A 15,953-nucleotide genomic window follows, 5' to 3' on the forward strand; every position below is an offset into this window, starting at 1 on the left:
TTAATATGCGGAGCTAGAGTACTGAGATAGCATCCCTGGTTGTCCCGCTTTTTTCCAAATGAGTAAACAGAAAAACAAAGCGGTTAACAGATCGAGTTACAGTTTAAAACCCTTTGATAGTGAAAGTTTGACCTTGTCCTTGACGTGTTATACTAAATTAAGTATCAATGAATGTGTCGCTTTAAAATCAACTAGTTAATTATAATGCTGACGTAGTAAATTCGCGCAGCATTCCGTTCTTTTTTTGCTGCCAAATTATCTCTTTGTGTTTGTGCCGTTCTTGTTTTTGTTCTTGCCTTTCCAGTTGAAGACTTTTTGGAAATATTCCAAACTAAAAACATTATTGGACTACTAATTTATTTAAAATCGGTAAGTTTAGTTCTTTCTAATTCAGCCACGTTGTTGTAGATAGTTAACAAATAGTTTGGTTGCGGCTTTCCATTAATATCCAACAAGTGGTTTTCCTATAGTGGTGTGTGGCTGTAAGTTTGTTTGCATGTGTGCTTCGGTTTTTACAGTTCTGAGCTTCCAACGAAAAGCTCGTGGAAAAGCCAAATGGAAGGGCCAAGTGCGGCGAAGTGGGCGGGGCTTTAGGGCTTTCACGCCCACGCAGCCTGTGCAGAATTTCCACGGCTTTTCCTCCATATGGAAGGCACAGCTTCCTGCATTTAAAGCAGTTCGTTCAACAAGTAAAGTAAAGTGCGTGGCAGTCGTTACTACCACAAAAAATAGTAGAAATCGAGAAAAACCCAGTGTCATCGCTTTAAAGTCACTTAATTGCTGCTAAAGATAAGCGCAGGCGGTATTGAAACAGGCATTATCTGAGCAGGGCGAAGCATCAATCAAGTATACGCCATGTTGTTCTCGCTGGGTGAGTCGAAGTGCACATACAGTCATAATTCCACAGCAAGAACTTAAGGCTTTAAAGGGAAAGCGACTCTTGTAAAGTTGTGCTTAAAGGTTTCACTTCTGTGTAGACTTAATTTGGAAACTAAGCACTTTTAACAAGATTGAGTTACTAATACCAAAAACCTTACTCTCTCGAAATAATTTGTAATAACAAGTAGTAACCTGCACTAATAGTTTGTAAAATTTACCTAAAAACCTCTAGTAAACCCTTTTACGTTTTGGAATAGACTCCTTCTGGAAAAAATAGATCCAGTAGGAGCTCTACTGCACTATCGCATTACTATGCACAGAACATTAAAGTCAAAGTCGCAATTGAAATGCCGCTCAGTGACAATGGTTTGAATAGATCCGAGGAATGCGAAATGCAAAGAAGGCATCAATGCACCCCCTTCCCAACCAGAAGCGATCGACCTGGTCCGGCATACTAACCAGCATTCGCTGGCACCTAAAGCCAAAGCCAAACCAAAGTCAAAACCAAACCCAACCCCACTGGAATCCAATTCGCGTCGAGAACCAAACAATTATCGCATGCGAGAGATTTGCGAGTGGGAAAAAGCTTTTCCTAGCCATCGCCGGGCGGCGGCTGGAAAACTTTAAATTCAGTTGCGCATTGCACGCCAAAGTGTTCGGTTGTATTAACGGTGTGTCGTGTGGATTAGTTACTAGTAGTTAGTGACTAGCAGCTGCTAGTGTTTCTGTGCTGTGTCTTAGGGCAATTAACGCTGTCCATTATACTGTTGCATGTCTTTTTGTGGTTGAACCATTGGTGAATTATTGATTTAAAGTGCACAGACCATGTCGAAGGACGCGGACGTGGAGCAGGCGAACAAGCCGGAAAGTGGAGTTGTCCAGGTGGAGCCAGCGATTCCGGAGCAGCCACAGGCCGCCGCTCCTACCACGGCGGTGGTCTCCACGGCGACCACTGTGATCGCGGTGACTAATGGGGAAAAGCCAGTGGAAGCGACACCTGCAACAACTGCAACCACAGCAACAAGTGCAACACCTGCGACAGCAGAACAAGTGCAACCTGCAACGACCATCGCTGGCATTGAGTTGGCCACTCCAACTTCACCACCAACAGGTAGACTGTGCATGGCATTGGATTTTGGCTGCAAGTTTGATTAGTGCCAAGTAAAACCAACAAACCGAGTGTTTAGTTATAGTAAAAGTTAAAGCAAAACGCACCGAAAGACAGACTGCCGCCATCCCCCTTTCCCCGCCCGGTTTTCACCATCACCATCGACATCACGATCAGCAACCAGTAACCAGCTGAATTTCACTTTGGTTTTCCAGACTTTATTTATTTTGCTCCGCTGTCTTCGGACTTGTACGCTTTTCCAAAGTCAAAGTCATCTGGCCGGGTTTTACTTTCGGTGCGCCTATGTGGATTGTTTATTTCAAATTTTGCGCACGATCTGCTGCAACGCTTTGCTGGCCAGCGTCTTCGGCACGCCCACTTAACCCTAATAATTAACAGTCATAGTCACAGCTAATGTGCCAATTAATTTCACTCGAAACCCAAAGTTGCTCCAAAATGGAGAACTCCACCAACTGGAGCCCATTGAGTAACCGGGGACGCGTGGCTGCTGCCATTTAGCATTTACCAGCATTTATAATTGCGATTGCCAGCTACAAATGTCTCCGGCCCACTTATCAGCCAATTTACAAGCTAACACTTGGCCGTCTGGCTCATTTGCAGTTTGCCCGAGTCGAAATTAAAATACCATTTGCATACCAAGCCTCAATTAGGGCGCTGATAGAGGCCCTTATCGAGTGCATCGGCACCTACAACTACAAGTTTATGGCCAGAAGTGCATATTCAAACTAGGCTTTCATTTTACTGGGGTTACATGGGGCTACTAGGGTTACATGGTTAGCTTATGCATCCATCTAGTGGTCCAGATGTGAAGATATCGCTTAATATTCCCTGATTTTCTATTAAATTAGCCTCTTTTTTGATCTAAGGAAACATTCATATATTTTAGTTGGGACACAACTACTCCTCATTTATCGAGTCGAAAAACACGGCTACTTTCACTGCGCGTGCGGGAGCCGCAAAATGAATCGAACTTTTAATTTATTTAATGTGACATGCTGCGGGAGGAACTTGTACGATGCTATTTAAAGCGATTTAATATCAGATGGTTGGACTATCTGGAGAACAAAGTGATAAGGCAACTTTGCGCCTGCCAGGCAGATAAAGTGCGGAGAACGCTCCGCCGGTGCAAATTAATGTTGGGTAAACAAGCGTAAATGTTTGCGCATGAATTAGGCAAATTACGCCTGATGAGTGGCCAGCGAAAGGGGTCGTGGGTGTGTCCCAATGCCTTGGAACAGGCCGTTCCCATAAATTCAGGGCCCAGCCGATATGAGTAGATCTTGTTTATCGCAGTATCGGATGGCTGGCGGCAAAGGAACTGTTTGTTTACCCACCAAGTGCAGCTGCCATTAAAGCGGATCAGATGTACGGCTTCGAAAATGGGTTTTTGGGGAGCTAACATCAAAACTTCTGGTCGCATGTTATCAGCAAGTGCTGGGGCTATTTTAATCTTCAACACCTAAACCACAGACGACAGGTGGAACTTGTAATGGAATCATGTTTACGTAGTAGCAGCCATAAACCAAAAGTATGGATTATATATATACGAGTGCTTGAGATACCCTCCTCTCTTCGATGCCGCGATATTTTTGAGTTATGCGATTAGATCGCCAAAAATGCGTGCTGTGCGTAATGGGCTCTATTTATAGCTTATCCCAAACGTTTATTGGATTTTTCAGGCAGTGGAAAGGCCAACATGGATCCGGCGCTGATCAACTTCAAGGTGCTCTATGTGCTCACCCAGCTTTGCGGCCTGACGATGATCGTCCTGGTGGCCACCTGGATTGGCCAGCACTTCGGTGGCCTGGCCGGCACCTCCAATCCCGGCGTGGAGTTTAACTGGCATCCGCTGTTCATGACCATCGGCTTCATTTACCTGTATGGCAACTGTAAGTAAATGGAGCGGAAGAGGTGCCACTCCACTCCCATTGACTAACTCTGAATTGGTAATCCAATGTTCAATCCCACAGCCATTCTGATCTATCGCGGTTTCCGCACCACGCGCAAGAAGACTCTGAAGCTCACCCACGCCGGCATCCACATGGCCGCATTCATTCTGACGGTGATTGCCCTGAAGACGGTCTTCGATTCGCACAACTTGGCCAATCCGCCAATTCCCAACATGTACTCCCTGCACTCTTGGCTGGGCCTTTCCGCGGTGATCATCTTCTCGCTGCAGTATGTGGCCGGATTCGTGGCCTTTTTGGCGCCGGGGCTGAGAGAGAACTACAGGATCGCCATGATGCCACTGCACATCTACTTCGGACTCTTTGGCTTCGTTCTGGCTATTGCGAGTGCTCTGATGGGTATCACTGAGAAGGCCATCTTCGCCATGTAGGTGTACATATATGCTATCCAGATAGATCACTTGACTAATCCATAATCCATCTTATCTAGCAAAACTCCGGCTTACTCCACTCTGCCGCCTGCTGGTGTGCTGGCCAATGTCATTGGAGTACTTTACGTGGTCTTTGGAGCCCTGGTTGTCTACCTGGCCACTGACCCCGCCTACAAGCGTAAGCCCATTCCCGAGGACACGGCTCTGCTGAACTCCAGTTCTACCAACGAATAAGGACTCTTTCCATGCCCCAAATCAACTGCAATGCTTACTTAAGCTCAAAACTGTGCACAAAACCAAACGAAACCGAAACCTGATTACACGGATGGTGCTTTGTTAGTGATGGAGATGGAGATTCGTCAAGATGCTTGTATTATCTGTAGGAAGTACATAACCTAACGACTATGTATGACTCGGAGCTATTCACATACGTATACTTTGGTCACCAGTTGTGCAATGATTTCAGCGAGTGCTCAAGTCGTAACGTATTTAACCTCATGAAGAACATTTGCTTTGAACTGTACGAATACATCTATCTATGTGTGTTATATATGCTTAAATAAATATATATATATGTATATACATATATATCTATAAATAAATGTAAATAAGTATATATATTCATATTAAATATTCCCGGTCATGAGGACGGCTCCCTTTTGACGCTCCTGTTGCGACTCCTCTAGCTCATCCCATTCAGATTCAGCGTTTTTGTGGTCCAATTTGGCATCATAATTGCATAGAGGTGTTTTTGAGTTGTAGCATATCTTAGGGCAAACAAAGTGGAATGATAAAATAGTCGGTATCTTTTAGGCTTTTCGCAATTTGGCACAATTTTACATCTAAGTTTAAGTTTTGATTATAAGTACGAGTAGAAGGTAGCAATCATACACCTATCAGTCTTGTGCTGCGCTGGCATCGTCGTCGAAAGCATCCGCCTCCACCTGTTCTCCCTGGAAGTCGCCCAATATTCCCAGTCGGCGCACCGCCTGCAAATTCTGGATGCAGTAATCCACATTGGTCACTATGCACAGCGGTCGTTCGCCCTTGTAGTAACCCGTGTTGTCGCGCAGATAGACCACATCCCTGGTGGCCAACCAGAGTTGGAGCTTCACGAAGCAGGGACACTGCCAGGGATTGCCCTCGATGGACACGCGCTTAAGGTTCGGGAAGCTCACATTCACCTTGGACAGAAAGGTGAGGCGATTGTTGTCCACCAGGATCTCCTGCACGCTACTTAGGCTCTCCAGCACATCGAGATTGATCTCCTCCAGGAGATTGTGTCCCAAATGGAGCTTCTGCAGACGCCGCATGGGCGCAAACATTCGCACATCCAAGGACTTCAGTTCGTTGTGACCCAGTTTCAGGTATTCCAAGAATGGCAACGATGAGAAGGCCAGTGGATGCAGCTGCTTCATACGATTACCATTTAAGTTGAGCCTTCGCATGCGAGGCAGCGTGTTGCTGCCAAAGATCTGCTCCTCCAGGAACTCCAGGTTATTGTACGACAGATCCAAGGTGTCCAGGTTCAGCAGGGCGGCAAAAGTAGCAGCCTTGATTTCCAGAATGGCATTGTACTGCAAATACAGCTTCCGTAGTGCGCCCAAGCCCACAAAGTGGCCGGGACTGAGGCTGGCGATGCTGTTCCTGGACACATCCAGCATCTGGAGCCTGGCCAGCACTCGGAACTGGTTGTCGAACAGCAAACGAATGCGATTCCCAGACAAATCCAGTTGCTGCAAATGCAACACAAAGTTCTGAACAGCGCCAAACACATTTGGACGCAGTGCATCGAGGGCGTTCCGGGAAAGGTTCAACTTTCGCAGCTGGGCGAGCGGCTGAAAGGTTTCCAGGCCAATGGAGCTCAATCTATTCCCGCTGAGCTGCAGCTCCAAAAGGCCATGCAGTCCTCGAAAGGCGTTCACGTCCAGCTGCAAGGAAGATTTTGTCCAAGTAAAGGAATTTTTGCAATTTTTGGTGATGATTTTAGATTTTTGCCGAAATTCGATTTTCTGTGTTTTTGCGATTATAAATATCAGTATTTTGATCAGAACATTCAAAATATAGCTCCGAATATGGAATGTCATACCTCGTTGAGTTCGTAATTAAATTTCCTATCGAACTGTGTTTTCAAAAAAAAAATATTTTTTTTTCACATTTTTTGCAATTTTTGATGATAATTTTGGATTTTGGCCGAAAATCGATTTTCTGTGTTTTTGCGATTAAAAATATCAGTATTTTGATCAGAACATTCAAAATATAGCTCCGAATATGGAATGTCATGCCTCGTTGAGTTCGTAATTAAATTTCCTATCAAACTATGTTTTCAAAAAAAAATTTTTTTTATTCACATTTTTTGCAATTTTTGATGATCATTTTGGATTTTAACCGAAAATCGATTTTCTGTGTTTTTGCGATTATAAATATCAGTATTTTGATCAGAACATTTGAAATATATCTCCAAATATGAAATGTCATACCTCGTTGAGTTCGTAATTAAATTTCCTATCAAACTGTGTTTTCAAAAAAAAAAATATTTTTTTTCACATTTTTTGCAATTTTTGATGATAATTTTGGATTTTGGCCGAAAATCGATTTTCTGTGTTTTTGCGATTAAAAATATCAGTATTTTGATCAGAACATTCAAAATATAGCTCCGAATATGGAATGTCATACCTCGTTGAGTTCGTAATTAAATTTCCTATCAAACTGTGTTTTCAAAAAAAAAATTTTTTTTATTCACATTTTTTGCAATTTTTGATGATGATTTTGGATTTTTGCCAAAAATCGATTTTCTGTTTTTTTGCGCTTATAAATATCAGTGTTTTGATCAAAACAATTGAAATATATCTCCAAATATGAAATGTCATACCTCGTTGAGTTCGTAATTAAATTTCCTATCAAACTGTGTTTTCAAAAAAAAAAATATTTTTTTTCACATTTTTTGCAATTTTTGATGATAATTTTGGATTTTGGCCGAAAATCGATTTTCTGTGTTTTTGCGATTAAAAATATCAGTATTTTGATCAGAACATTCAAAATATAGCTCCGAATATGGAATGTCATACCTCGTTGAGTTCGTAATTAAATTTCCTATCAAACTGTGTTTTCAAAAAAAAAAATTTTTTTTATTCACATTTTTTGCAATTTTTGATGATGATTTTGGATTTTTGCCAAAAATCGATTTTCTGTTTTTTTGCGCTTATAAATATCAGTGTTTTGATCAAAACAATTGAAATATATCTCCAAATATGAAATGTCATACCTCGTTGAGTTCGTAATTAAATTTCCTATCAAACTGTGTTTACAAAAAAAAAATATTTTTTTTTCACATTTTTTGCAATTTTTGATGATAATTTTGGATTTTGGCCGAAAATCGATTTTCTGTGTTTTTGCGATTAAAAATATCAGTATTTTGATCAGAACATTTGAAATATATCTCCAAATATGAAATGTCATACCTCGTTGAGTTCGTAATTAAATTTCCTATCAAACTGTGTTTTCAAAAAAAAAAATATTTTTTTTTCACATTTTTTGCAATTTTTGATGATAATTTTGGATTTTGGCCGAAAATCGATTTTCTGTGTTTTTGCGATTAAAAATATCAGTATTTTGATCAGAACATTCAAAATATAGCTCCGAATATGGAATGTCATACCTCGTTGAGTTCGTAATTAAATTTCCTATCGAACTGTGTTTTCAAAAAAAAAATTTTTTTTATTCACATTTTTTGCAATTTTTGATGATGATTTTGGATTTTTGCCAAAAATCGATTTTCTGTTTTTTTGCGCTTATAAATATCAGTGTTTTGATCAGAACATTTGAAATATATCTCCAAATATGAAATGTCATACCTCGTTGAGTTCGTAATTAAATTTCCTATCAAACTGTGTTTTCAAAAAAAAAATATTTTTTTTTCACATTTTTTGCAATTTTTGATGATAATTTTGGATTTTGGCCGAAAATCGATTTTCTGTGTTTTTGCGATTAAAAATATCAGTATTTTGATCAGAACATTCAAAATATAGCTCCGAATATGGAATGTCATACCTCGTTGAGTTCGTAATTAAATTTCCTATCAAACTGTGTTTTCAAAAAAAAAATTTTTTTTATTCACATTTTTTGCAATTTTTGATGATGATTTTGGATTTTTGCCAAAAATCGATTTTCTGTTTTTTTGCGCTTATAAATATCAGTGTTTTGATCAAAACAATTGAAATATATCTCCAAATATGAAATGTCATACCTCGTTGAGTTCGTAATTAAATTTCCTATCAAACTGTGTTTTCAAAAAAAAAATATTTTTTTTTCACATTTTTTGCAATTTTTGATGATAATTTTGGATTTTGGCCGAAAATCGATTTTCTGTGTTTTTGCCATTAAAAATATCAGTATTTTGATCAGAACATTCAAAATATAGCTCCGAATATGGAATGTCATACCTCGTTGAGTTCGTAATTAAATTTCCTATCGAACTGTGTTTTCAAAAAAAAAATTTTTTTTATTCACATTTTTTGCAATTTTTGATGATGATTTTGGATTTTTGCCAAAAATCGATTTTCTGTTTTTTTGCGCTTATAAATATCAGTGTTTTGATCAGAACATTTGAAATATATCTCCAAATATGAAATGTCATACCTCGTTGAGTTCGTAATTAAATTTCCTATCAAACTGTGTTTTAAAAAAAAAAAATTTTTTTTTTTCACATTTTTTGCAATTTTTGATGATAATTTTGGATTTTGGCCGAAAATCGATTTTCTGTGTTTTTGCGATTAAAAATATCAGTATTTTGATCAGAACATTCAAAATATAGCTCCGAATATGGAATGTCATACCTCGTTGAGTTCGTAATTAAATTTCCTATCAAACTGTGTTTTCAAAAAAAAAATTTTTTTTATTCACATTTTTTGCAATTTTTGATGATGATTTTGGATTTTTGCCAAAAATCGATTTTCTGTTTTTTTGCGCTTATAAATATCAGTGTTTTGATCAAAACAATTGAAATATATCTCCAAATATGAAATGTCATACCTCGTTGAGTTCGTAATTAAATTTCCTATCAAACTGTGTTTTCAAAAAAAAAATATTTTTTTTTCACATTTTTTGCAATTTTTGATGATAATTTTGGATTTTGGCCGAAAATCGATTTTCTGTGTTTTTGCGATTAAAAATATCAGTATTTTGATCAGAACATTTGAAATATATCTCCAAATATGAAATGTCATACCTCGTTGAGTTCGTAATTAAATTTCCTATCAAACTGTGTTTTCAAAAAAAAAATATTTTTTTTTCACATTTTTTGCAATTTTTGATGATAATTTTGGATTTTGGCCGAAAATCGATTTTCTGTGTTTTTGCCATTAAAAATATCAGTATTTTGATCAGAACATTCAAAATATAGCTCCGAATATGGAATGTCATACCTCGTTGAGTTCGTAATTAAATTTCCTATCGAACTGTGTTTTCAAAAAAAAAATTTTTTTTATTCACATTATTTGCAATTTTCGATGATGATTATGGATTTTTGCCAAAAATCGATTTTCTGTTTTTTTTGCGCTTATAAATATCAGTGTTTTGATCAGAACATTCAAAATATAGCTCCGAATATGGAATGTCATACCTCGTTGAGTTCGTAATTAAATTTCCTATCAAACTGTGTTTTCAAAAAAAAAAAAATTTTTTTTTTACATTTTTTGCAATTTTTGATGATAATTTTGGATTTTGGCCGAAAATCGATTTTCTGTGTTTTTGCGATTATGAATATCAGTATTTTGATGAGAACATTTAAAATATAGCTCCGAATATGGAATGTCATACCTCGGTGAGTTCGTAATTAAATTTCCTATCAAACTGTGTTTTCAAAAAAAAAAATATTTTTTTTTCACATTTTTTTGCAATTTTTGATGATGATTTTGGATTTTTGTCAAAAATCGATTTTCTGTTTTTTTGCGCTTATAAATATCAGTGTTTTGATCAGAACATTTGAAATATATCTCCAAATATGAAATGTCATACCTCGTTGAGTTCGTAATTAAATTTCCTATCAAACTGTGTTTTCAAAAAAAAAAATATTTTTTTTTCACATTTTTTGCAATTTTTGATGATAATTTTGGATTTTGGCCGAAAATCGATTTTCTGTGTTTTTGCGATTAAAAATATCAGTATTTTGATCAGAACATTCAAAATATAGCTCCGAATATGGAATGTCATACCTCGTTGAGTTCGTAATTAAATTTCCTATCAAACTGTGTTTTCAAAAAAAAAATTTTTTTTATTCACATTTTTTGCAATTTTTGATGATGATTTTGGATTTTTGCCAAAAATCGATTTTCTGTTTTTTTGCGCTTATAAATATCAGTGTTTTGATCAGAACATTTGAAATATATCTCCAAATATGAAATGTCATACCTCGTTGAGTTCGTAATTAAATTTCCTATCAAACTGTGTTTTCAAAAAAAAAATTTTTTTTTTTCACATTTTTTGCAATTTTTGATGATGATTTTGGATTTTTGCCGAAAATCGATTTTCTGTGTTTTTGCGATTAAAAATATCAGTATTTTGATCAGAACATTCAAAATATATCTCCAAATATGAAATGTCATACCTCGTTGAGTTCGTAATTAAATTTCCTATCAAACTGTGTTTTCAAAAAAAAAATTTTTTTTATTCACATTTTTTGCAATTTTTGATGATGATTTTGGATTTTTGCCAAAAATCGATTTTCTGTTTTTTTGCGCTTATAAGTATCAGTGTTTTGATCAGAACATTTGAAATATATCTCCAAATATGAAATGTCATACCTCGTTGAGTTCGTAATTAAATTTCCTATCAAACTGTGTTTTCAAAAAAAAAATTTTTTTTATTCACATTTTTTGCAATTTTTGATGATGATTTTGGATTTTTGCCAAAAATCGATTTTCTGTTTTTTTGCGCTTATAAATATCAGTGTTTTGATCAGAACATTTGAAATATATCTCCAAATATGAAATGTCATACCTCGTTGAGTTCGTAATTAAATTTCCTATCAAACTGTGTTTTCAAAAAAAAATATTTTTTTTTCACATTTTTTGCAATTTTTGATGATAATTTTGGATTTTGGCCGAAAATCGATTTTCTGTGTTTTTGCGATTAAAAATATCAGTATTTTGATCAGAACATTCAAAATATATCTCCAAATATGAAATGTCATACCTCGTTGAGTTCGTAATTAAATTTCCTATCAAACTGTGTTTTCAAAAAAAAAAATATTTTTTTTTCACATTTTTTGCAATTTTTGATGATAATTTTGGATTTTGGCCGAAAATCGATTTTCTGTGTTTTTGCGATTAAAAATATCAGTATTTTGATCAGAACATTCAAAATATAGCTCCGAATATGGAATGTCATACCTCGTTGAGTTCGTAATTAAATTTCCTATCAAACTGTGTTTTCAAAAAAAAAATTTTTTTTATTCACATTTTTTGCAATTTTTGATGATGATTTTGGATTTTTGCCAAAAATCGATTTTCTGTTTTTTTGCGCTTATAAGTATCAGTGTTTTGATCAGAACATTTGAAATATATCTCCAAATATGAAATGTCATACCTCGTTGAGTTCGTAATTAAATTTCCTATCAAACTGTGTTTTCAAAAAAAAAATTTTTTTTATTCACATTTTTTGCAATTTTTGATGATGATTTTGGATTTTTGCCAAAAATCGATTTTCTGTTTTTTTGCGCTTATAAATATCAGTGTTTTGATCAGAACATTTGAAATATATCTCCAAATATGAAATGTCATACCTCGTTGAGTTCGTAATTAAATTTCCTATCAAACTGTGTTTTCAAAAAAAAAATTTTTTTTTTTCACATTTTTTGCAATTTTTGATGATAATTTTGGATTTTGGCCGAAAATCGATTTTCTGTGTTTTTGCGATTAAAAATATCAGTATTTTGATCAGAACATTCAAAATATATCTCCAAATATGAAATGTCATACCTCGTTGAGTTCGTAATTAAATTTCCTATCAAACTGTGTTTTCAAAAAAAAATTTTTTTTATTCACATTTTTTGCAATTTTTGATGATGATTTTGGATTTTTGCCAAAAATCGATTTTCTGTTTTTTTGCGCTCATAAGTATCAGTGTTTTGATCAGAACATTTGAAATATATCTCCAAATATGAAATGTCATACCTCGTTGAGTTCGTAATTAAATTTCCTATCAAACTGTGTTTTCAAAAAAAAAAATATTTTTTTTTCACATTTTTTGCAATTTTTGATGATAATTTTGGATTTTGGCCGAAAATCGATTTTCTGTGTTTTTGCGATTATGAATATCAGTATTTTAATGAGAACATTTAAAATATAGCTCCGAATATGGAATGTCATACCTCGGTGAGTTCGTAATTAAATTTCCTATCAAACTGTGTTTTCAAAAAAAAAATATTTTTTTTTCACATTTTTTGCAATTTTTGATGATGATTTTGGATTTTTGGCAAAAATCGATTTTCTGTTTTTTTGCGCTTATAAATATCAGTGTTTTGATCAGAACATTTGAAATATATCTCCAAATATGAAATGTCATACCTCGTTGAGTTCGTAATTAAATTTCCTATCAAACTGTGTTTTCAAAAAAAAATTTTTTTTTATTCACATTTTTTGCAATTTTTGATGATCATTTTGGATTTTAACCGAAAATCGATTTTCTGTGTTTTTGCGATTATGAATATCAGTATTTTGATGAGAACATTTAAAATATAGCTCCTAATATGGAATGTCATACCTCGTTGAGTTCGTAATTAAATTTCCTATCAAACTGTGTTTTCAAAAAAAAAATTTTTTTTATTCACATTTTTTGCAATTTTTTATGATAATTTTGGATTTTGGCCGAAAATCGATTTTCTGTGTTTTTGCGATTAAAAATATCAGTATTTTGATCAGAACATTCAAAATATAGCTCCGAATATGGAATGTCATACCTCGGTAAGTTCGTAATTAAATTTCCTATCAAACTGTGTTTTCAAAAAAAAAATTTTTTTTATTCACATTTTTTGCAATTTTTGATGATCATTTTGGATTTTAACCGAAAATCGATTTTCTGTGTTTTTGCGATTATAAATATCAGTATTTTGATGAGAACATTTAAAATATAGCTCCGAATATGGAATGTCATACCTCGTTGAGTTCGTAATTAAATTTCCTATCAAACTGTGTTTTCAAAAAAAAAATTTTTTTTATTCACATTTTTTGCAACTTTTTATGATAATTTTGGATTTTGGCCGAAAATCGATTTTCTGTGTTTTTGCGATTAAAAATATCAGTATTTTGATCAGAACATTCAAAATATAGCTCCGAATATGGAATGTCATACCTCGTTGAGTTCGTAATTAAATTTCCTATCAAACTGTGTTTTCAAAAAAAAAATTTTTTTTATTCACATTTTTTGCAACTTTTTATGATAATTTTGGATTTTGGCCGAAAATCGATTTTCTGTGTTTTTGCGATTAAAAATATCAGTATTTTGATTAGAACATTCAAAATATAGCTCCGAATATGGAATGTCATACCTCGTTGAGTTCGTAATTAAATTTCCTATCAAACTGTGTTTTCAAAAAAAAAAATTTTTTTATTCACATTTTTTGCAACTTTTTATGATAATTTTGGATTTTGGCCGAAAATCGATTTTCTGTGTTTTTGCGATTAAAAATATCAGTATTTTGATCAGAACATTCAAAATATAGCTCCGAATATGGAATGTCATACCTCGGTGAGTTCGTAATTAAATTTCCTATCGAACTGTGTTTTCAAAAAAAAATATTTTTTTTTCACATTTTTTGCAATTTTTGATGATAATTTTGGATTTTAACCGAAAATCGATTTTCTGTGTTTTTGCGATTATAAATATCAGTATTTTGATCAGAACATTCAAAATATAGCTCCGAATGTGGAATGTCATACCTCGATGAGTTCGTAATTAAATTTCCTATCAAACTGTGTTTTCAAAAAAAAATTATTTTTATTCACATTTTTTGCAATTATTGATGATGATGGAGGGAAATCTATGGCACTTAGAAACAAACATCGTTAAAAATTGGCAATATTCAATTTAGCCTAATATTAACTAAGAGAATGCTTACAGTTTTTTTCTCTGTTTAAAAATCGTTAAACTTTGTTTACCATACAATTTCAGCGGTGTGAGAAAATCTGTTGGCAAATATTTTGATCAGCTTTAAAATTAGAATCAATTTCCTCATTGCTTTTTAAATGCTACTATTTTCAAATATGACTTTTCAATTGTAAATGTATCTCCCATAGATAAACAAGAGATATTCAACTGTCATTTTACAACTCGACCAAAAGCCACAGATCACCATGACCAATTTAGCAAATGAATTGCAAATCCAACTAAGTACACATTAACTATTGAAGTTCGTTGCGGTCAACTGGGAAGATCAAAATAAAGCTGATTCCATTATAGAAGATTGCGCTACCAATAGTTACAAAATTAAGGACCCACGCACCTGTGCCAGTTGGTTGTCATTCAAAATCAACTCCTGCAGCTGTGGACAAACTCCGAAAGTGGCATTTACCAAGCGATTGTGCCCCAATTCCAGTCGATTTAGCAGTGGCATGTGCGGCAGATCGCATTGCTTGAGGGCATTGTGCGAGAAGTTCGCATAAATCAACTTCCTCAGGTGGCCAAAAAAGTCGCGGTCCAGTAGCTCCATTTGATTGTGACTAAAATCGATCCGCTGCAGCGCTGACTCAGCCGCAAAGTGGTTTCCCCGGATGTCAACCAGGCCGCAACCACTGAGATTCAGTTGGCGCAGATTGGGCAGAATGGCAAAGCCACTGGTATGCACATTTATTGGAGCCGCGCCAGTCAGGTCCAGATCTTGTAAGTTGGCCAAGTGATCGGCATTTTCGCCTTAAAAGGGGTTAAGTGCAAATATCGTTTAGAAATAAACAAATATGTAGATCTCCTACTAGAAATTGCTTACATATATTTATATACATTTATTCAACATATTTCTTGGAAGACGAAAATGGAAAATCAAAACTGGTTTGACTTTTATGGAAGCACCGCCTATTAATAGAATTGCAATTATGTTGCGCTTTATAAAGCTGAAGCACTCAAGTTATTTACCATTATTGCTAATTCATAAAACTATGAAAACTTGCTGTGTTTTTTGATAAGAGAGTAAAACCTCGCCCTTTTTCAGACCTCACCTGATCCCACCTCCAGTTCGGTTTGCACATTCCGTATGGAGAGCGTGTGCCAGTTTTCGGCGCCCAATTCGACCAGATCCTGCAGAGAAGCGACCTCGTTGCACTGGAAGTTCCGCCAGCCGATGGGCTGGCAGAGATCGGCACCATGCAGGCTGGGGAATCCCGCGCAGAGAAGCCACAGAAAAAGCGGCAGAACCCAATTGGCAGTTGGCGACATTCCTGCTCCAGAGTTCGGTCTCAACTGAGGATCCGCGAACAGCCGCAGAATGCGAATGGAAATGCAAATCCAGTTTGGATGGAGCAGGAGGAGAAAGAGGGAGGAGGGACCGGGTTGCAAGCCGGTTTGGGGCGTCATCAATGGGATCTCGAGCAGAGGGCCGGCCACTCAACAGCTGTGAAA

At 35.6% G+C, this 15,953-nt stretch overlaps 2 protein-coding genes across 4 annotated transcripts; one reads left to right on the plus strand and one right to left on the minus strand.

Annotated features, from left to right (window-relative positions):
• Positions 1 to 107: 107 nt before the first annotated feature.
• LOC6533530 (plasma membrane ascorbate-dependent reductase CYBRD1) lies at positions 108 to 4,948 on the plus strand. 3 transcript variants are annotated; one of them, XM_015194618.3, is made up of 4 exons: positions 108 to 369; positions 3,688 to 3,897; positions 3,979 to 4,342; positions 4,406 to 4,948. In XM_015194618.3, the coding sequence occupies exons 2-4, from the start codon at positions 3,705 to 3,707 to the stop codon at positions 4,578 to 4,580; spliced, it is 732 nt and encodes a 243-aa protein (XP_015050104.1). In that variant the 5' UTR covers positions 108 to 369; positions 3,688 to 3,704; the 3' UTR covers positions 4,581 to 4,948. The 3 variants fall into 3 exon arrangements, with proteins under 3 accessions (XP_015050104.1, XP_002094240.1, XP_015050103.1); XM_002094204.4 differs by lacking the exon at positions 108 to 369 and adding an exon at positions 663 to 871; XM_015194617.3 differs by lacking the exon at positions 108 to 369 and adding an exon at positions 1,524 to 1,990.
• A 186-nt stretch (positions 4,949 to 5,134) lies between these two features.
• Positions 5,135 to 15,925, minus strand: LOC6533531 (insulin-like growth factor-binding protein complex acid labile subunit). Its single transcript, XM_002094205.4, has 3 exons — positions 15,554 to 15,925; positions 14,845 to 15,251; positions 5,135 to 6,277 (listed from the first exon to the last, which is right to left on the minus strand). The coding sequence occupies exons 1-3, from the start codon at positions 15,906 to 15,908 to the stop codon at positions 5,243 to 5,245; spliced, it is 1,797 nt and encodes a 598-aa protein (XP_002094241.2). The 5' UTR covers positions 15,909 to 15,925; the 3' UTR covers positions 5,135 to 5,242.
• Positions 15,926 to 15,953: the final 28 nt, after the last annotated feature.

The sequence above is a fragment of the Drosophila yakuba genome, chromosome 3L, assembly GCF_016746365.2.
Source record: "Drosophila yakuba strain Tai18E2 chromosome 3L, Prin_Dyak_Tai18E2_2.1, whole genome shotgun sequence".
NCBI classification, from domain to species: Eukaryota; Metazoa; Arthropoda; class Insecta; order Diptera; family Drosophilidae; genus Drosophila; species Drosophila yakuba.